The sequence below is a fragment of the Opisthocomus hoazin genome, chromosome 12, assembly GCF_030867145.1.
Source record: "Opisthocomus hoazin isolate bOpiHoa1 chromosome 12, bOpiHoa1.hap1, whole genome shotgun sequence".
Lineage (NCBI taxonomy): Eukaryota > Metazoa > Chordata > Aves > Opisthocomiformes > Opisthocomidae > Opisthocomus > Opisthocomus hoazin.
In genome coordinates this window covers 24,364,168-24,385,938 of record NC_134425.1, presented here as the reverse complement: position 1 = coordinate 24,385,938, position 21,771 = coordinate 24,364,168, and the positions used below count along the sequence as shown (strand labels likewise).

Below are 21,771 nucleotides of genomic sequence, written 5' to 3'. Positions count from 1 at the left end.
CAGCCTGCCTGCAGGTTCCCATGCAGTTTGGGAGTCGGCTTAAATGATGGCGCATTCCCAAAGGCAGTTTGCAGGTGGCCGCTGGAAGCTGGTGGTGTGTAACAGTGTGGACACAAGTGCTTCCGTGCCTGGGAACATCCCAGGGATCTTCTAGTTGCTAGTGGAGATGTAACCGTCTTGTCTCTGGCTTCGAGCAGTGCCCAGCACTGAGCAGAGACGATGATCGTTGTTTCTAGCTAGCGAGAGGTCGTCTGCCTCTTTCACACAGCTGATGTTTGCCTGGTGCAGCAATGCCAGGACTCTGCCTGGGCAACATCACCCATAGGACCTTTCTGATGAGCATTGCGCTCCCTCATGACTAGGTGAAAACGTTGCGTAGACCATTCTAGATCCATCTGATGCCCAAATACCCAGTTACGCTTCACGCCAGGATCCATCCCAGTTGCTCAGAGCCAGCATGCAGATGCTGTCGCCCCAGCTATAAGTGAATAGTGGGTTTGCGTTCACCTTAGAGGTACTGAGAACACCTTTGACCTCGGGGCAAGGCTTGAATTTGAGGCCCTGTCACCTGGGGCTTCATGGAGGAGCTTTCTGTGCTTCTCTCTTTTCAGAGGTCCTACAGAAGCAAGCTGAGGATTAAGATTCGCCAGAGCAGCCAGCACCTCCAGCTGCAGGTCTCGGGGCGTGGGCTGGAGCCACAGCTGGAGTTCACCCCCCCAGAGCTTGAGCTGGGACCAGTGCTGCCGCACAGCCGTGGGGCGGAGGGGACAGTGGTGGTGAAGAACCCATGCGAGTTCCCCATGGAGTCTGACCAACAGTACCTTGCTGAGGAGGAGGTGAGAGCAGAATATGATGAGCATTAATAAAACAACAACGGGATGCAACATTTTGTTAGAGTCCTGTAGTTGTTGGCAACTGTCCGAAAAGTGTCGCACCATTTGTGTTCTCCATCCCTTTTGACTCTCTGCAGTACTTGATGTACTTCTTCCACATCATGATGGACAGTAATTAGAGTCTTTTGTCCATTTCCTTGGGCCTCCTTTAACAGTTGCTTCAAGTCATTATGTCGTAGCAGCTTTTTCACCAATGTGATGTTCATTCCAATGGGGACAGGCAGTAAATCGTGAATCAGAGCATAGTTGGTCTGTAACAGTTGGTGAGACGTAACAGGAGTCAAATAACTGAAATCGCATCTAACAATGTTAGTGAAATTACAAACACAAAAATTGAAATGATGTTTTGGTTTTGGCTGCCGCCGGCAACAAAAGCACCACGCGGCCGCCCCTCCCCCCGCCGAGGTGCGGAGGAGAATGGAAAGAAAACAGGCAGAAACCGGTGGGTCAGGATAAGGGCAGTTTAACAGAACAGCAAACAGAGGGAACAGCAACAACAACGATACAGATAAGGAGAAAACACGACAAAAAGACTGCAGAACAGACCCTCTCCCCCGGACAGGACCGGCGCCGCACCCTCCCGAGCCGCGAGTGAGTTCCCGCTGCGCCGCACCCCCCACCGGAACCCAGCGTGACGGCACATGGTGTGGAATACCTGATATGGAATACCGGGCTCTGTTTGGCCAGGTGGGGTCAGCCCCCACCCCTCGGCTGTGCCCCTTCCTGGAGTCCGGTGAAAATTGACCCTGTCCTGGCCGAACCCAGGACAGTTCTACAATGACCTGCTGATCTCTTTCCCGGGTAAATACAGCCTTTGCCATCGCACGTGATGCTGTGCAGGGACTCGGAGCTGGAACCACACGAGGCTGTAACCGAGGAATTGGGCCCTGTACTTGCAGAGGGTTGTGAGCACAAACCCCGGGAACTGCAGCACATCAACTGTTCAAACAGTAATCAGAGCAAAAACTGAGAATACACGCCTAACGCAAAAACCTGCACGGAGGGAGCTGAACTACTTTTACTTTCCTGAGAAAAGCTAGCAATGTGTGGAGCACGCATAGACTTATGCGGAATCTTTGCTGGAGCTTTCTTGCCAGTAAACACCTCTCCAGGCCATTTTTGCATTATGTGGCACCGTCCTCGGATGCCAAAAACTCAGACGATACCTTTTTAAATGTAACTTTAAATTTTACCTATTAAATATGAAAATATTTTTAATTAAATATACATGACAAGTATGCACGGAAGGACAAATGCAGATTTCATGTTGCCTTCTGCATTTTCCAGTGACTGCTGCTTCAGCCTCTTCCAGATAGGGAATGATGTCTCGCCAAAAGGAAGCTCACTCTATCAGGAATTCGGGAGCAGGTTGAGCACTACTGCAGAGCTTTACACCTCATGAATCACTCTTCTGCACTACCCCCGTGAACAAAGTTGTCTTGCTTATTAATAACCAGTCTTGGCACTTGATCATGTTAATAGGAAAAACCTTGTCAAAACTAGAACAAACACAATTTTAACACACCAAGAGTGGGACTGAGCTTTTGCTAGACAGCAGCCAAAAGCATGTATCCTATCGGGAAGACACTGGCTTCACCATCCTTCACGAAGGAACTAACAGCAAGAGATTATTTCCCCAAGTCACCATGCTGACTGGCTTTCTGAGGCTGTGACAAGATTTGTCAGTCATTTGTATTTTTTTTTAAGTATAAAAGTGAAGTTCGCTGCTGCACAGAGGGTGAACACAGGACCTGGGTCCCACAAACCCTGCCAGGCCTTTTGCTGGCTCTCTGCACAAGCCAGAGCCATACCTGAACCATCGCGATGACACCATCAGGGCAGAATACACAGATGTTTCGGTTTCGGCTGCCGCCGGCAACAAAAGCGCCACGCGGCCGCCCCTCCCCCCGCCGGCGTGCGGAGGAGAATGGAAAGAAAGAGGCAGAAACTGGTGGGTCGGGATAAGGGCAGTTTAACAGAACAGCAAATAGAGGGAAAACAGGAACAAGAACGATACAAATAAGGAGAAAACACAACCACGAACCATACAACAGCCGCTCTCCCGAAACCGGACCGGCGCTGCGCCCACCCAAGCCGCGAGTCCGTTCCCGCCGCGCCGCCCCCCCCACCGGAACCCCGCGTGACGGCACATGGTATGGAATACCGGGCTCTGTTTGGCCAGGTGGGGTCAGCCCCCACCCCCCGGCTGTGCCCCTTCCTGGAGTCTGGTGAAAATTAACCCTGTTCTGGCCAAACCCAGGACATTATCCACCCCTTATTCCATACCATCTACGTCATGCCCAGCTCCCCCATTGTCCAGTTGATCACCACCACTTCTCCTGTCTCCAGATATCATTCCTTTAGTCTATGCATCATCACTCTAAAGTGTCCATTGAGTTCATTTAATCCATGACTTCAGGCTCCATCTGTCGTTATGGTCTTCCGTGGCAGGGGAGGTGATGTGTGGTGATGGGCGGTCACTTGTTGCATCCGGAGCTCACGGCTGATGTATCTGGTGCGGCCCGTGCCCACAGTCTGCAGGAGATGTTGATCTTGATGAAGTTGCTGGATGCCAGTTGTTGAAAACCAGGTCCAGTTCCATCATCGCTGTGCTCTGCTAGGTTTTCATTGAAAAAGTCCATCCTTCTTTAATCTGGACGATTCTTACTATGCTACTACTGGTACAAAGTATAACAATTATAACAGTGATAACAGACAGTGACAGGGTTATTTAACAACTAACTTTATACAATTTATTTATGGACTATTCTCGCCCAAAATTAAATCCCCATGAGGTACACATCGGACTTCCCCATCCTTCCGCATTACCCACCAGGTACACCCAGGTCCTTGAGCAAAAGCAATCCCGCGGACGGGCTTGCCTTTGCCCGAGGCAGGACTGACCCAAACCGTCTTCCCTAACATGTTCCGCATGTGCACTACAGGGACTTTATCCCCTTCTACTGGGCGCTGAGGTTTTGACTGGGCAGGACCAGCCCGGTTGGTGGACCCTCTGGTGTTAACCAACCAGGTGGCCTTTGCTAAATGGGTATCCCAATTTTTGAAAGTCCCACCCCCCATTGCCCTCAAAGTGGTTTTTAGCAGCCCATTGTAACGTTCGATCTTTCCAGAGGCTGGTGCATGGTAGGGGATGTGATACACCCACTCAATACCGTGTTCTTTGGCCCAGGTGTCTATGAGGCTGTTGCGAAAGTGAGTCCCGTTGTCCGACTCGATTCTTTCGGGGGTGCCATGTCGCCACAGGACTTGTTTTTCCAGGCCCAGGATGGTATTCCGGGCGGTGGCATGGGGCACAGGGTAGGTTTCCAGCCATCCGGTGGTGGCCTCCACCATTGTGAGTACATAGCGCTTGCCTTGGCGGGTTTGTGGCAGTGTGATGTAGTCAATCTGCCAAGCCTCCCCATATTTATGTTTTAGCCATCGTCCTCCATACCACTGAGGCTTTACCCGCTTGGCTTGCTTGATTGCAGCGCATGTCTCACATTCATGGATAACCTGTGCAATAGTGTCCATGGTCAAGTCCACCCCTCGGTCACGAGCCCATCTGTATGTCGCGTCTCTTCCTTGGTGGCCCGAGGTGTCATGGGCCCACCGAGCTATAAAGAGTTCACCCTTATGTTGCCAGTCCAGATCCACCTGAGCCACTTCAATCTTAGCAGCCTGATCTACCTGGTGGTTGTTTTGATGTTCTTCAGTGGCCCGACTCTTAGGGACGTGGGCGTCCATGTGACGGACTTTTACAGCCAACTGCTCTAGCCGGGCAGCAATATCTTGCCACAATGGGGCAGCCCAGATAGGTTTTCCTCTGCGCTGCCAGTTGTTCTTCTTCCATTGCTGCAGCCACCCCCACAAGGCATTAGCCACCATCCAAGAGTCGGTGTAAAGATAGAGCACTGGCCACTTCTCTCGACTGGCAATGTCTAAAGCCAGCTGGACGGCTTTCACCTCTGCAAACTGGCTGGACTCACCTTCTCCCTCGGCAGTTTCTGCCACTTGTCGTGTAGGGCTCCATACAGCAGCCTTCCACCTCCGCTGCTTCCCCACAATGCGACAGGACCCATCCGTGAACAGGGCATACTGTTTCTTATCTTCTGGCAGCTGGTTATACAGTGGGGCCTCTTCAGCACGTGTCACCTCCTCCTCTGGCGATGCTCCAAAATCTTTGCCTTCTGGCCAGTCCATGATGACCTCCAGAATTCCTGGGCGACTGGGGTTTCCCATTCGGGCGCGCTGGGTGATCAGAGCGACCCACTTACTCCACGTAGCATCGGTGGCATGATGCGTAGAGGGGACCCTCTCTTTGAACATCCAGCCCAGGACCGGCAATCGTGGAGCTAGGAGGAGCTGTGCTTCAGTGCCGACCACTTCTGAAGCAGCTCGAACGCCTTCATATGCTGCCAGAATCTCTTTTTCAGTGGGAGTATAGCGGGCCTCGGATCCTTTGTATCCCCGGCTCCAGAACCCCAGGGGTCGACCTCGAGTCTCCCCTGGTGCTTTCTGCCAGAGACTCCAGGTTGGGCCATTCTCCCCGGCTGCGGTGTAGAGCACGTTTTTAACATCTTGCCCTGACCGGACTGGACCAAGGGCTACGGCATGAACTATCTCCCGTTTAATCTGTTCAAATGCCTGTCGTTGCTCAGGGCCCCATTCAAAATCATTCTTCTTCCGGGTCACGTGGTACAGAGGACTCACAATTTGGCTGTAATTTGGGATGTGCATCCTCCAAAAACCCACAACACCCAGGAAGGCCTGTGCTTCCTTTTTGCTGGTTGGTGGAGACATAGCTGCTATTTTGTTGATGACATCCATTGGGATTTGACGGCGCCCATCCTGCCATTTTATTCCCAAAAACTGGATCTCTTGCGCAGGTCCCTTGACTTTACTTCGCTTAATGGCGAAACCGGCTTTCAGAAGGATCTGAACTATTTTCTCCCCTTTCTCGAAAACCTCCTCCGCTGTGTCGCCCCATATAATGATGTCGTCGATGTACTGCAGATGTTCTGGGGCTTCACCCTTTTCCAGTGCAGTCTGGATTAGTCCATGGCAAATGGTGGGACTGTGTTTCCACCCCTGGGGCAGTCGATTCCAGGTGTACTGGATGCCCCTCCAGGTGAAAGCAAACTGTGGCCTGCACTCTGCTGCCAAAGGGATGGAGAAGAATGCATTAGCGATGTCAATTGTAGCATACCACTTGGCTGCCTTTGACTCCAGCTGATATTGAAGTTCTAGCATGTCTGGCACGGCAGCACTCAGCGGTGGTGTGACTTCATTCAGGCCACGGTAGTCTATTGTCAGTCTCCACTCTCCAGTAGATTTTCTCACTGGCCATATGGGACTATTAAAGGGTGAGTGAGTTTTGCTGATCACTCCTTGACTCTCCAGTTGACGGATCAGCTGATGAATGGGGAGAAGGGAGTCTCGGTTGGTACGATACTGTCGCCGGTGCACCGTTGTGGTCGCGATGGGTACCTGTTGTTCTTCAACCCTCAGCAACCCCACAACGGAAGGATCCTCCGAGAGACCAGGCAAAATGCACAGCTGTTTAATTTCTTCCGTCTCCACAGCAGCTATGCCAAAAGCCCACCGATACCCCTTTGGGTCCTTGAAATAGCCTCTCCTAAGATAGTCTATCCCAAGGATGCACGGAGCCTCGGGGCCAGTTACAATGGGGTGCTTCTGCCAGTCCTGCCCAGTGAGGCTCACTTCAGCCTCCAGTAGACTCAGCTCTTGGGACCCCCCTGTCACTCCCGAAATGCAAATGGACTCTGACCCTTTGAACTCTGATGGCATTAAAGTACACTGTGCACCAGTGTCCACTAGAGCTTTATACTCTTGTGGATCTGACGTGCCAGGCCACCGAATCCACACCGTCCAATAGACACGGTTGTCCCTTTCCTCCACCTGGCTGGAGGCAGGGCCCCTCTAATCCTCGTCAGAGAAATTGCTGCTCACCTGCTGTAAAAATGACTTGGAGGTCCCCTCCAGAGGATCGGAATCAAGGTCAAACTGTCTACCTGGTCTGGAGAGCTGGCTTTTGGAAACTGGAGCGGCATTTTTCCTAACAGAGTCCCCTTTTGTGATTGTTTTACCTCGCAACTCACGTACTCGTGCCTCTAGACTTGAGGTGGGTTTTCCATCCCACTTCCTCATGTCCTCTCCGTGGTCACGCAGGTAAAACCACAGGGTGCCCTGTGGTGTGTAGCCTCTGTACTCTCTCTCCTGAGCAGAGAAACGCTTGCCCCTAGTAGCTGAGATGCGGGCCCGCACAGGTGGGGAGTAGGACATATCCTCTTTGAATTGCTGGAACTGTCGGGACAGTTTATTCACAGCTGAGACAAGGGAGTAAGAGAGACTTTCTTCGTATTGGCGGAGTCTGACAGCCACCTCATCCACTGTTGGTGCGTCTTTACCTTTCCAGTTTACAACTGCCAGTGAGTTGGCATGCGAGGAGGGTGCACTCCGCACAAACTTCCTCCACATGGATTGTGAGCACTGGAGTTCATCTGGGTCTGTGGGTACCTGCTCATCGTCTGTGTCACAGTAAACCAGCTCCCGCACAGCTAATTCCCTCAAGTACTGAATACCCCTTTCCATATTGGTCCACTTGCCAGGATAGCATACAAAATCGTCACTGAAGGGGTACCTCTCCCTCACACCTGACAGAAGTCTTCTCCAGAGGCTGAGGACTTGTTCCTTTTTCCCAATGGCCTTGTCAATGCCCCCATCCCTGGCCAGGGATCCCAGCTGCTTGGCTTCCTTGCCCTCTAATTCCAAGCTGCTAGCCCCGTTATCCCAGCACCGCAGCAGCCAGGTGGCAATGTGCTCGCCTGGGCGGCGGCTGAAATCTTTGCGCATGTCTCGCAGCTCGCTCAGGGACAGGGACCGGGTGATGATCTCTGTCTCTATCTCCCGTGATGACCCTGGCTCATCGTCATCCCTCCCGGAGCGATCTGCTCTCTTTGCGTCTTTCTTTAGTTTTACGGGGGCGACTGCTACGGGCACAGGTTGGTCACTGGGCTCAGCCACGCTGCCTGCAGCTGGAGCTGGGGCTGGAGCAGCTGCTGTGCCTGCCAGGGAAACCGAGGCAGACCCTGCAGCTGTGGCAGCGGCGGTGCCAGTCTGGGGGGCTGTGACTGCCTGCTGGGCTGGAGGGGCTGCAGGGCCGGCTGGGGGGGCAGCGCCAGCCGCAGTGCCTGCTGCTTCGTTTCCCCCTCTTTCCCCTTTAGGGCACTGAACAGTGTTAAACAGTGCAGCTCGGTAGGCGTGGGCCAGACCCCAGCACGTTGCTGTGATCTGTGTCTCTCTGGAGTTCCCAGGGTGGCAGCACACTTTTTGCAGATACTTTACTAGTTTGTCCGGATTCTGTACTTGCTCAGGGGTGAGTTTAAAAAACATCGGGGGTGTCCACTGCCCTAGGTACTTGCCCATGCTGTCCCACACACCCAGCCACTCACAGCTATCCAGCCCCGGGGCAGGTCTCTGCACGATGTTCTTAACGACTTGCTTAACCCTAAACAAAACCTGCAACCCAGTCAGGAGGCAGAACAATAGGAGAGTGCTGCCCTGAGCATCCCACGGGTACTCGAAATTCTCAAAAGCAGTTAGGACCAGCCTGAGGGAGAGAGGGGGGGGGCGAAAGAGTGGGGGAAGGTATCCCCTTCGGCTTTCCCCACAGACTGGGTTTGATTATTAACAAAATCTAAGACATAGGATCCGAGGTACGGAAATGACCGCAGTGCCGCATGCAAATACAAGACTAATTTCATGCACAGTGATGTTATCATATCATAAGTCGATATCGTAAGGTAGAGCAAAATTATCATCCTGATCTTTTTCCCCGTGACGATGAATAGCACCACAGGGAACAAGTACAGCAAGTACGGATTCAAAAACCACAACCATCTGATGAAAGACAGAAACATTTTTACCGGCGACTATTTAAGTAACACAGAAAAAATGCCTACAACAAAATTTAACAAAATCTAAGAAAGCAGTTTTAACACCCGCTGCTCAGCCCTGCCGTTATCCCCGCTCCACGTCTGGGCGCCAATTTAATGTTTCGGTTTCGGCTGCCGCCGGCAACAAAAGCGCCACGCGGCCGCCCCTCCCCCCGCCGGCGTGCGGAGGAGAATGGAAAGAAAGAGGCAGAAACTGGTGGGTCGGGATAAGGGCAGTTTAACAGAACAGCAAACAGAGGGAAAACAGGAACAAGAACGATACAAATAAGGAGAAAACACAACCACGAACCGTACAACAGCCGCTCTCCCAAAACCGGACCGGCGCTGCGCCCGCCCAAGCCGCGAGTCCGTTCCCGCCGCGCCGCCCCCCCCACCGGAACCCAGCGTGACGGCACATGGTATGGAATACCGGGCTCTGTTTGGCCAGGTGGGGTCAGCCCCCACCCCCCGGCTGTGCCCCTTCCTGGAGTCCGGTGAAAATTAACCCTGTTCTGGCCAAACCCAGGACAACAGATCAGTTTGCAAGTATTAAAAAGAACATATTAAACCACTTTGGCATTATAAAAAAATTCTGGTTTTTTTCCTGCTTAATAAGTATACCCCATGCAGCTAATTACAGAAGTACGTACTGTTATGTTATTTACAATACAGACTCGATAAGTTGAAGGCACTCTTTTCTTGGGAAACCTCATATCCTCTCTTCAGAACACTCACATGCACGTGCCACTTCGAAGTACAAACCAGCTCCTGTGTACTTCTAAACACTGCAACTTGAACTACCTAAAAGTAGAATGAAATGTATAAAAAGCCAGAAAAAACCCAGCACTTAGTATTTGCTCTATATTCTCCCTAAAATGGAAAAACCACTACATGATTTCCTTTTGCTGGGAAATGCTGAGTGCAAAAGCCAGGGCCTCACCGAATCCCCCGCCCGGCCGATACTCTCGGCAGCTCGTTCCATTCACTGGTCTCTTCCCAGCAGCCGCCGAAGGAGCACGCACCCGAGATTCGCACAGAACAGCGGCAGCGCCATGAAGAATGCTCAGGTACTACGTTATGAATTGATTTCTTCTTCCATGTTAGGTGACACGCCGATATCCTTCTGAAAATACACTGCAGTTCTGCAGGAGTTGTAGTGTTTTGTTCATTAGTCAGGCTTTCCAAAACAGTCAAAAGATGTGCGGTTTCCCAGGTTACCCACATATGTTGCTATATAATAAGAATAACCTACTGTACGCCCTAAGCCACATTCAGAAACGGAGAGGTCAGTTCTTTACCTCTTTGTCTAGCTCATCCAAATCTGGCTCTCAGCAATTTTTTACATCAACTCAATTCCACTTTATCACTAAATACTCCACAGAAACAAACATATTGAAAAAGAAAATCAGTTAAAGTGACCTTTTTGCCTTGTGTTCTTTCCCTTCAAAACCTATTTTTAAAACGGTGGCACAGTTCTTACAGCACGTACCACTCCCTGTTTCCTGTATTTTCAGTCTCCCAGGACAAGAAACCACATGTCACTTCCACCAAACTGCTGTGGAGGTTGGTAGCTAAGGGTGGAGCAGCGTGCCATTATCACTGCCCAGTCACCTTCGTGTTTTATCACAAGTTTAGACTTTACCAAGCCAGGTAGTTGCGCTTGCTTTCCTAAGCAATCGTGTTGCAAAAATGAAGATTTATTTTAGGCAAATTCAACAACAAAGCATTTTCCATGGTATTAAGTTTTGCCATTGTGGTAGGAACTAACAAACTCAAGAGAACACACACAAAAAAAGCGTAAATATGGAAAAATGCAGTTCCCATGAGTTAAAATTTAGGTTTACATTGTCTTTAAGATTTTATTATTTATACATAAAATTTTCAACATCTACGTGCACGATTCAGGAGCATAAGTCTCATGGTAGTAACCAACAAGTAACTCCTCCTGTTAGATTTGTAAAAAAGTTTTCAGGAATCTCTTTACAAGGGGATCTTCGATATAGGACTCACTAAGTGATATCTATACACCTCTTCACACGTCTAAACACCACAAAATTTTTTGCTCCTTGTCACACTCATGGTATTCAGCACTACTCTACCTTTAAAAAGCATCTGTAGGATTTAAATCTATTTTACACTTCTTATATTGGCGGTTGCGAGAATTATCAAAATTCAGACTACAAATACAGTGCACCCTTCATACAGTGTCACAAAATTCAGAAGCCACTGCCAGAGAAAACCCATTCATCAACTCAGCTCTAGGGACACCAGGAATCCGGGGGGGTCGCACACCGAGACATGGCTAAATCCAGTCACACTTGTACCCCCAATGAACTGGAGAAGTCAGATCCCAATGAAAGCGCCTATTACTAATGTTTGCACAGGCACCAGACCAAAAACGGTTAGTCAAATGGCACAGCGGCGTTTCAGCCCAACTAAGCACGAGCCATTGCTCTTGCTGACAGCAGCCAGTCTCTCGCAGAAGAGCCAGCAGCGAGAGCACAGCCTGCCGCAGTCAGCGCGTGAATCAACCGACATCGCTACCTCAAGCCGGCCACAGACTATCAGGAAAAGCTGTAACGCAAATATACAAGAACTAAAGCGATTTTAACCTAAAATAAGAATAAGACTTGAATCACCAAGCTGGATCAGTGTAGTTAACTGCATGATGGTTAGTTCCCCTTCTTCCGGCAAAATCCCAGAGGGCAGGTAACTAATCTCCACAAAAGCTCAGGTTCCCAGGTGTCTTTCAGGGTTAACCACAGGTACAATCAATAGCAATACTTTAACCTGTAAGGAATATAAAAATGAAACAGTCTGCAGCTAACAAGAAAGATTAAATCTCTTGGTCTACCAGAGATAAAAAAAGGGGTATTTGGCTTCTGATAAAAAATGGCAGATTGGGAGGAAATGATTTGTCAGCCTTGCGAGAACCAGAAGGTAGTATGGTGGACAGCTAGTTGAAGCCAACAGCACAAGGTAACGAGAGAGACCCAGTATAGTAAAGAGGAGATAAGGAATATTTAGACAGGTTACTCAACAAGGCACAGTAGTTGATTTATGGCGTGAATGAAAGCCTACTGAAAGCATTCCATTTGATTTCAGCAGGTTTTAAATCAAGTCGAGCCCTAGGGGGAAAAAATGCGGAGAGAAAATTTTTTATTAACTGTTCCAGGTTTGCTACAAAAAGTCAACTAATTGAAAATTTTAAGTTTACCTCTGGCAAATGATCCTCAACATGAAGAATGTGCTGTCACTGCATTTGCTAACACGCTGCATATTGCCACCACAGTTGCCACCCAGAGCCGTTAAAGGAACAAGGAGCAAACGCACTCTTCAAAAGCACGACGGTAAAGCTAAGAAGAGATTGACTGTTGGGGGGGTGGAGGATGCTCAGTTCAAATGAAAACAAATACGGCAAGAAACGATATGAGCGATCTAAAATATATATGTGTTTTGTGCAACTTTGTGTTAACAGTATTACCAAACACAAGCCTAAATCCATTTATAGCAATGTTAAATACTTGACAGTATTTGAGAGATCAGCAAAAAAAAAGTTAATGGATTTGAGCGCTTCACCTACAGGCAATCTGTGGTTCGTTTCTTCTGCAGTGTTTCCAAAGCATTCCAGCCCAGTCTCTTGGGAGCACCTTAATACTCAAAATGCCCCACGTTATCAGTCCTAAACCACTTGCTACCAGGTATTAGTCAGCCATGCACGAAAGACCCCTATTGGGGGTCCTCGGAATCAAAATGACTGAGCTAATAATTAAAATTACAATCTCATTCTTACAAAAAGCTTCTGACAGTTTGATTCCAATCAGCAAGAAATTACCAAGAAGTTTCTGATGCCCTGTGTTTATACCATATTATTCTGTCAGCAGCCAACTTTAGCAACCACATCTTTTGTTAGCCAACTATAAATATTAATGTTTATAGTCCTACTGTCAACAATCAGGGGAATATAACAATAGATTCCAAAATATGAGGATAGAAAATCAGGATACAGAAACCCAGCACATAGTATCCATGTTAAATCTGACCATGAAGAGTAGAAGACAAGAGGAAAAAAAGGAAGGGCGGTTCTTCAGAGCTTCAGGTCTGGAAGATGCCAAAACATTTGTATTTCTTTCACAGAATGGTGCAGAAAAGATACAATTTGTTATTATGAAATTTGTTATATTGTCACAGTGTCGAAAAAAGGTCATAAAAGCTACAGAAAGTTAATTAGGAACCAGAAATACCAATCCAGAAATCCTACAGCAAAAACAAGACTAAAAAAGCCACTCATAATACGAATTATATCCTAAAATGTTCATATTGACTACAACAATTTCCCTCTCAGTCCAAGCTCTTTACACACTATAAATAACCGCCGAGGATGGACAAATCAAAGCTACCAAGCTAGCTTGAGGTCCATGGCTGAGAACCCACTGGCACTCTAATCGTGGTGGCACAAAACCTAACCCAGATGGACACCAGGTTCTGCAGCCACTGCTGGTGCCCGGACCGCCCCAGTAGCGCCACTTACACTCCGTGCATCAGCCATGCATTTAAAACTCCTTTGGATACAGCTACCTTTGCACCCTTTACTGCAAACCCAAAGAACAGGAAAAATATTAGAAATTATGAATGAAGGAAGGGCAGAGGGGGAAAAAAAAAAAGTATTTGAAACTTTCCTTTTATCCTTTGTTTTCTCATGCCTGGCCCAAATTGAACTTGTGTTTAGTGTACCAATCTGAAGGTTTAGGAACCAAAGCCGTGCTGTAGGCCCATCAAGAGGACAAATATTTTCAAAGTATGACTTCCTGTACTAAGTTTAAAGTTATCATGATGTGATAAAGAAGCAGAACACAACAAAAGCCTGTAAGTATGAGCTGAAAGAGAACAGACTTAAGGGTTCTAATCATTTTGCCCTAAAACGTTAAGTGCAGCTCTGAGGACTATCGTTAAGTACTGGAGCACAAAACTCCCCCGTTAAGTGGGACCTTCACACACCTGCCAGTAAGCATTTGCAAACCCCTGTTTCTGAGGAACAGCGCTACAAGCAGCACCCGAGATTTTCATAATTGCTGTAGTATTCTGCATCATCCCTTCAGAGAGTGAACTGTAAGCTTCTCAGGGTAAGAATGCTGCCAATTCTTTACCGTGTTACTATGAGACAATAAGTAACAATTCCAGATCTGTGAAACTCCCAATACTGTGGAATTTAATTTAAAATACTACAAATATTTTTTATTACAAAATGGTAAGATGAAACATTTGATTATTTCCCTTTGGGTCTGCGTGTAGGGGAAATACCTCTGAAATGCCTTCTGGCCTTTCTTTAAATATATTGATTGTTTCTAAACTAATAAGGAATTCAAAACCTGCTGCTAGAGACTACTATGAAATACTATTTAAATTAAGTATTACAGTATATATGTTACATCTGATAAGAGAAAGACAAATCTGATTTGTATTTTAAACTTCTTTGGAATGAGATTACCCAATACACACACACGAGATCAACATCAGACTAGATAGTATGCTCTGACCTTTCTGGTTTTGATTCACTGTCAGCTCGATAGTGTTCAAGGTCTTGGTAAAGAGACTGCAGCTCTGCCTGAAGTCCTTTTTCCCGGTCTATACTTCCTTCATAAAACTTAATCTCCTTTTCCAATGCTTTTACTTTTTCTTCCATCACCTTAAATTCATGAAGTATCAAATAGCTGACTCCGCAGTATTTACACACTGTCTCGTCCCGGGACATCTAGGAAACGATAAAATTGTAAGAAACAAGTTGAACAAAAAAACCTGAATGACACTAAATCATTATAATAAATCTGAATAGTTTAAACCGTTTACTGCTCTGGAGCATTTATGATCAGATTATGTTATTGCTTTAGCACATAATACAGACAAAATTCTACATTAGCAAAATGAAATCAAGCTACAGCAGTACTTTCACTTACTGGAAACTTCACAAGATACATCAACCATGCAATTTACTGTGGGGGAACTCCCTATGGAACTGTAAGCTGAAGTACCTCTGAATTATGTTTGATGTATTAATTTAAAATAAAATGCTGTGTTTTACAAAATTATCTCTTTAATGAATTTGTGCTCGCCAGAGCCAGAAAAATGTTATTTACTGTGGTTTTGTGACAACTCGTATCCAATTATGCAGGCAAGATGAAAAGTGGAAAGTGAACAGAGTGATGTCAGCCAGCAATCTTTGCAAAATTGATTCAAATGAGTAAGGGACTAATTATTATGATGTAGTGTCCATGGCACTTGAGTGTTGTGGAAAAAGTAATCCATTTGCTAGGTATGAAGTAGTCATCACCCATAGAAAAAAAAAATCAGAGTACGCAATATATATCTAATTGAAAGACCATTTTTTAAATTGAGAAACATATTTTTGTAAGTGATTAAATTCTCAAGCTTTGCAGCCAGCGAGGCTTCATAGAAATGAACAGATAGATGTGCTCTGACTTGGATATGTACTTCTTCCTCAGTATAGCTGTTATTCCTCTGTATTTTAACCATCTTCACTTCCAGAAAAGAATTGCTCAGCTTACAATTGCTGCAGAACTGAACCTGCACAGGAAATGGGTATCGAGTACATAAACCAGCCAGACCAACCCAAAAAGCCCCAACACTTCAGCAGGGGACACGTGAGCACCTGCTCATCAGCGCAGGTGACACGAATGCATTTGAGAGGAGATGGTTAGAATCCAGACTGGATCAGAGGACACTCGTAGTACAGCTAAAGAGACGACCTCAGAGCAACAAACATAAAAAGGTGTGAGGGTAAGCTTGGAGACATGAAAGATGGAAAACGAGTGGCAGCTGGAACAGCAGTTGTGTGTTTGTGCTTTAATCTTCCGTGCAATTATCAATTGTTACAAGGATTTTTAACACAATGACTTATGAAAATCAGAAAGCTGGAAAACTGCAAACAGTCCAAGTCAAAGAATGTAGGAATCCCTTGCTCTACAGAAAAACGGCAAAAAAAGAACATTTTGATACATTGGGATAAAGTGAAAGAAATCATACTTACATGACAGAAAACAGCTTGCAAAAATTATAAACTAAAGACTCGTTACCCCATGATTCAATAATCTTTAGCACTTTAAATACAGCTTGATAAAAATGGTATTTCAGGATGCCCTGGAATTACCAGGCTCAGCTTTATTTTCCGATTTCTTCGTTTTCGCCCAGTTTAAAATACCCCTAGTTACAGTTGCTCAGAATGAGCTGAAAATGCAAGTTTATTTTTCCTGGCAGCTGCAAACCGTGCTTGGAAATATGAAACTGTTATTCAGGATAACTACCATAAAGTTCCAAAGCACTAAAATTACTATATTGACAAAGGACAAAATGAGCTGTTGCAAGAAGCACAGAAGGGGGGCTCCTATCCCCCGAAGAACATTGTGCTCTCTTGCAGCATCACCACTGCTGTCTTTCAAATAAACAGTTACACAAATTTCACTGGGTACTAAGAGTAAAAACAAAACAATCCGGGTCCTGAACCAAAAATGTTTTATGCAAGTACTAAAAGGTTTTCGTTTTCAAATTCAATTTTGTTACTGAACTTGAAAATAAATTAAGTGATGGAACAATAAATATTCTCCATCTGAACTTAGCGGGAAATGAGTCCCGTTTTGCTTCATGTCCATTCCTCAGGTGAAGCAAAAACTTGAAAGGACTTCAGATCAGGTTGGATTTTCAAAGTATTTGCTACATAGCCAAAAACCAGAGGAAAGCCTGATGGCTTTGTATTACTGCAACAAGGAAAGAAAGGTCTGTCTTTTAATGAGAACCTTGCTTCTGTACATGTACAATTATCCTGCAGCCACTGCAATACACTGTGTATAGACACGAACTAGTTTTAAAATACCTATCTGTAGTAGAAGTAGCAGTTTCTTAATACCAGTAATGAATTTGACATGGGTTGAGTGATGCTCAACAGGCAAGCTAGCCCAAATTCCATGCTGCAGTAGATTAATGCCAATAAGCAAGCTAATTTAAATCCAGCACATGCACACACAATATGCCTTGAAAATTAACAGCACCCGCTTGAAAGTGAATAGTTCCAAAGAGCAAGGCCCGAACTGAGCCGAGCAAGGGGCGTACGTACTACTCTGAATTCTCATCCTAAATCCAAAATTCCTCTCTTATGCCTGTAGCAGTCAAATCACAAGCTGGACTGTCTCTCTCTCTTTTCTTTCTTTCTTTCTTCCCCCCTCTCTCTTACATTGTCAAAATCATGACCTGAGTTCTTCTCACTAATACTTCAAATATCTCCTGAAATTCCTAAGCTGGTTGGACATTTTTCAGAAGCTACTGAAGCTTCGCATAGTCAGGTACAGAGAAACGCTGCAGAAGCCAAAATACTGATAAATCTTCAGACTACACCAATTTGAAGGTAAGAACCAGAAAGCATTTTATAGCTTTGAAGAGTACTTACAAACAAAATGTTTTGGGGTTTTGCACAGTTTCCAAGGGAAATAACATTACTCAATCTATGTGTGTACTTCTCTGTTGTCACCCTTCAATAATTTGTGAACCAGAACATTTGGTCATTTATAACAAAATCTGACACCGAGGACAGAAATACTGAAGTGTCTAAAAGCTGTAGACAACCAGGTGGGCACTTCAGACTTCATAAGTTCCCTGCTGAAGAAAACTCTGGAGTGAGATAATCCATATAAGAGAGCGCCTTATAAATGGTCTGTCCAGGAGAAAAGATTCCATTCGACCTTGTATCTTAGACATCAGAGTTGATTAACCATTACACACGAGTCTGTAGGAAACAAATTTTCATTAGTTCTTATGCTTACAAAGCTACCTTTTCTGGAATAATATTATCGCTGAGTAACCACTAAGAATGTGCATTACAGACACAATGACTTCAGTTTTCAGATTCCATACTTCACTATTCATATTTGATCAAAAGACCATTGTCATCTTCTCAAATGCAAAGCAGCAAAAAATCAGGAGAAAAGCAGTGTCTGGAAGAATAGAAAGGGAAACTATTAGAGCTCTACCTAGAAAGGGGACTCTCCTTAGCTGTGAGAATAAGCAGCGAACAGAAAAAATCAATTAGGAATAGAAAAACCAAACAGAGGGCAATGTCACCATTGTGGGTTTGGTCAGTCTGGACAGGGAAACTCTGGGCAAACAGGTCATGAAGAGGCGACAGAGGGAAACTAAAAAAAACCTGCGATGTGAGTTAGCATGACAGTACTGCGTGCACAGTAGCAACATGAAAAGAGAAACAAACTCACTGAGGACAAAGTGCTTGAGCTGGAAAGCTATTTGATCCATAAGATTTTGAGCTGCAGTTCTGATCCACATTACACCAGACGCTACGAAGAAAGGACGAGCGCTATGTCCAGAACAAACCGTATCACAAGGTAGCGTGTCAAGCCCTGATATTCCAGCAGCTGTTCCACTACAGCATCTGTGGGAGTAGTTTAAACTCGGAGCCGTGTTCAGTTTTGGAAGAACTAATATTATTCCATGGTTACACAGATTTCTTTAGCTACCAAGGACAAGTGGAGAACTGAGCCAAGATGGTGATGTGGGAAATTGACAATTAGTTCGATTTTGCTATAGATTTAGTTTAATTTTGTTATGTAATTTTGCATCTATGTTAAAGTAAGAGTTAAACACTAGTTTAGTTTAGTTCTGTTCTTTGTAACCTTGCTAACAAGGACTGCTTGTGAGACTAACGAAGAAAAACAAGGACTGTTGTGGCTCAAATGTATCCAACAAGGCCTACTCCAAGACCAACGAAGAGAAACAAGGACTGATAACCAGAACTTTGGTGTTTGTAAGAAGCAACTCCCTAGCTGAAACTGTTTCTATGGTTTGGGCCTCAGCCAACACAGACAACTCAGGAATTTTTGGGCCAAAGGTGAAAGCACACAGCGAGGAAGACTATGAGCCTTCATCCAGAAGACCCCCACAGACGACCACCAGGCAACACTGCGCAAGTGCTAAAGGGGGGTGGAGTATGATAATGAATTCTTAGAAATAATTACAATAGTCCAGCCTACTTAGATAAGCTTTATAATAAATAGGTGCATGCTTCGTGACTCGGTGTGCAAGTTAGGAGGAGCGATCCCCCTTGCACCTGGCGCCGCAATAAACAGACCTGCTTTATAACTCTCTGATTTGTGAAGTTTGATTCTGCACGTCAATGGATAGCGACCCAGATGGGACCTTCTCCGTCCGGCTGCGGGATCTGCTGAGGACAGGACTCCTCGGGGCCCCCCGAGATTTCTCGGGAGGACTCCCCTACTCACCCAGGTCACCGCGGGGACAGACAAGGACCATCACCAGCGGACCAGGTATGTTTATACTGTAAGGGGATACCTGTAAGTCGTGAGGAGACGTCCCACGCGAGGTGAAGAGCATTGGTGCTCGCCCCTGGGTTGGGGGTTTGAGGTCCCCATAAGTTGGGTTGGGGGTTTGAGGTCCCCATAAGGTGGTGGGGTAAGGCTTGTAAGTCTTGTACCCCGACTAATGGTAACTTGGGTTCTCCTGACTGCGGTAGCAGGAGTTATATTTGGTATTGCCATGGTTATTGTTATATGCTGTAAAAATTCGGTACCGTGTGTTGTGTGAAGGATCATACCATCTAACACTATTATAACACCTAACAATAAGGCCTTGATGTTTGTATGAAGTGTTGGGCTAGTCCTAAATGTACATGTATTATTGTTTTGTTATTGTGTGTTAAAAGCGTTCAGTGAGTGACTGGGCAAGTGAGAAACAACCTGGCTGCAAAGTGAGTGTGGAGTTCTAATCTGCAGTCCCATGTTCTCCGTGAGGAGAGCGGCTGGAGACAAACGAAGCATGAGAAAGGAGTGAATGCTGATTTTAAAGTAATTATCCCAATGTTGATATAGAGAGAACACTACTAGTGATAATTGTATGTTGTACTTGTTATAAGAATTATATACTGTTCTAGATTATAAAATATAATTGGGGAGGAGTGATATTATATGAGACGGTTTAAGGGTTATAGTGTGTAGTCCTCTGTAAAAGGTATAAAATTGCAATCTGTTAACTATTTCTCGGTGCTAAAGTATAGAAGTTCGGTTAGAAGTTGGAATTGTTGGTGTTAGAAGGATTTGTTTAAGGTGAAAAGTTGGTTTGTCATACGTTGATTGAGGGATAGAGAGGTGGACGTGGTAAATAATGGGAGGTAAACAAAGTGGAGGCATAGTGAAGAAGAGCCCTTTAGGCTGTATTTTGGCTCACTGGAAGGATATAGGAGGACCACCGGGTGGGAGTGTGAACAAGAAAACCTTAATAAAGTATTGTAATCAGTGGTGGCCTTTGTATAAATTAGATGATGAAGAAAATGGAACACTGAATTACAATACTTTGTTGCAATTGATGTTATTTTTGAGAAGAGAAAGGAAGTGGGATGAGGTTTCCTATGCGGACATGTTCTTTACTCTGCGGAATCACCTCGAGTACCAAATAGAATGTGGCTTGACGGTCCCACAGGACCCCCTGGTGTTAGCTGTTGAAAAAGACAATAAGAAGGAGGGAAAAGGGAAATTGGAAAGATGTTGCTCAGCATGTAGCATGGGGCAGAGGTGTACCAAGTTGGATAAGGTGAGGGATCCCGGAGGGAATGACTTGCTAGAACATTACAAGCCGCCGGTGGGGGTGCAACAAAAGGAAAGGGAAAACTCGGACTCGGAAACCTCTCCAGGTAGTCCAATATCTTCTCGCACCCGCAGAAAAGTGGAGAAGGTAGTAATACAAGCACCCCTAAGAGAAGCTGTCGGGCCAGAGGGAGGTCCCATTTTAATAAAGGTCCCCTTTTCTTCCTTTGACTTGGAGACATGGAAAAATGTGGTAAAAAACTACCGGAGTGATTTTGTAGGGTTAACTAGGCATTTTCAGTTCCTGATAAGGCAGCATAATCCTGATTGGAATGATATTCAACTGTTGTTGGACCATATGACAGAAACTGAGAAACAGCTAGTACTAAAAACAGCCCTAGATCTGGCTAGTGATCAGCTTAAAAATACAGGAGAGGATATAAAAGTCCATTTTCCCTTACAAGATCCACATTGGGATCATAATAAGGGAGCTCATATAAAGTTATTGAATGCCTACAGAGATTGGATTATAAAGGGAATGGAGCGGGCTATTCCAAAAACGATTAACCGGTCGGCCTTATATGCTGTCCGGCAAGGCCCAAAAGAGACCCCCTCAGAATTTTTGGATAAATTACGAGACACTATGAGGTGACACACTCCTTTAGACCCAGGATCGGAAGTAGGAATCCAGCAGTTAGTATCTTTATTCATTGGGCAGTCAGCAAGTGATATCCGGAGAAAACTGCAGAAACTGAGAACGACGGACAGCAGGAATTTAGAAACTTCACTGGACGAAGCGTGGAGAGTGTTTAGTAACAGGGAAGAGAAGAATAAGCGAATGTTGGTAGTAGCATTACAAGAGAGTAAAGGATTCAGAAGTGAGGGATTTAAGAGACCCTTGGAAAGAAATCAGTGTGCGTGGTGTAAGCAGAGGGGACACTGGAAAAATGAGTGTCCAGAAAGGCAGAGCAGGAGGAAAAGAATACAGGCCCATATGAAGGAGGATTGACGGGAACCTGGGGAATCCACCCTAGCAGATCCACTGGTGGTATTAAAGCTAGGGAAACGGCAACAGAGCGTGGAATTTTTAGTTGATACTGGAGCAACATTGTCGGTTTTGAATCAGGCTTTGACACCTGTAGATGATGACTTTGTAACGGTAAGGGGAGCTACTGGCCAAAGTGAAAAGGCGTACTTTCTAAAACCTCTTGAATTCAAATTAGGGAAACAACTGGGGGTACACAAATTTTTACATGTACCTAATTCGCCAAGACCTCTATTAGGACGAGATCTATTGGAACAATT

At 45.8% G+C, this 21,771-nt stretch overlaps 1 protein-coding gene across 2 annotated transcripts in view; it reads left to right on the top strand.

Annotated features, from left to right (window-relative positions):
* The window catches only part of LOC142362889 (hydrocephalus-inducing protein homolog), a 59,663-nt gene extending 57,584 nt beyond the window's left edge, over positions 1–2,079 (top strand). Inside the window, exons 34-35 of one of the 2 annotated variants that reach the window (XM_075433971.1) lie at positions 612–836; positions 1,269–2,079. In XM_075433971.1, coding sequence (XP_075290086.1) covers positions 612–836; positions 1,269–1,349 — 306 coding nt within the window. In that variant the 3' untranslated portion in view covers positions 1,350–2,079. Of the gene's footprint in view, positions 1–611; positions 887–1,268 lie in introns of those variants that run through there. The other variant, XM_075433972.1, reaches the window with a different exon arrangement.
* Positions 2,080–21,771: the final 19,692 nt, after the last annotated feature.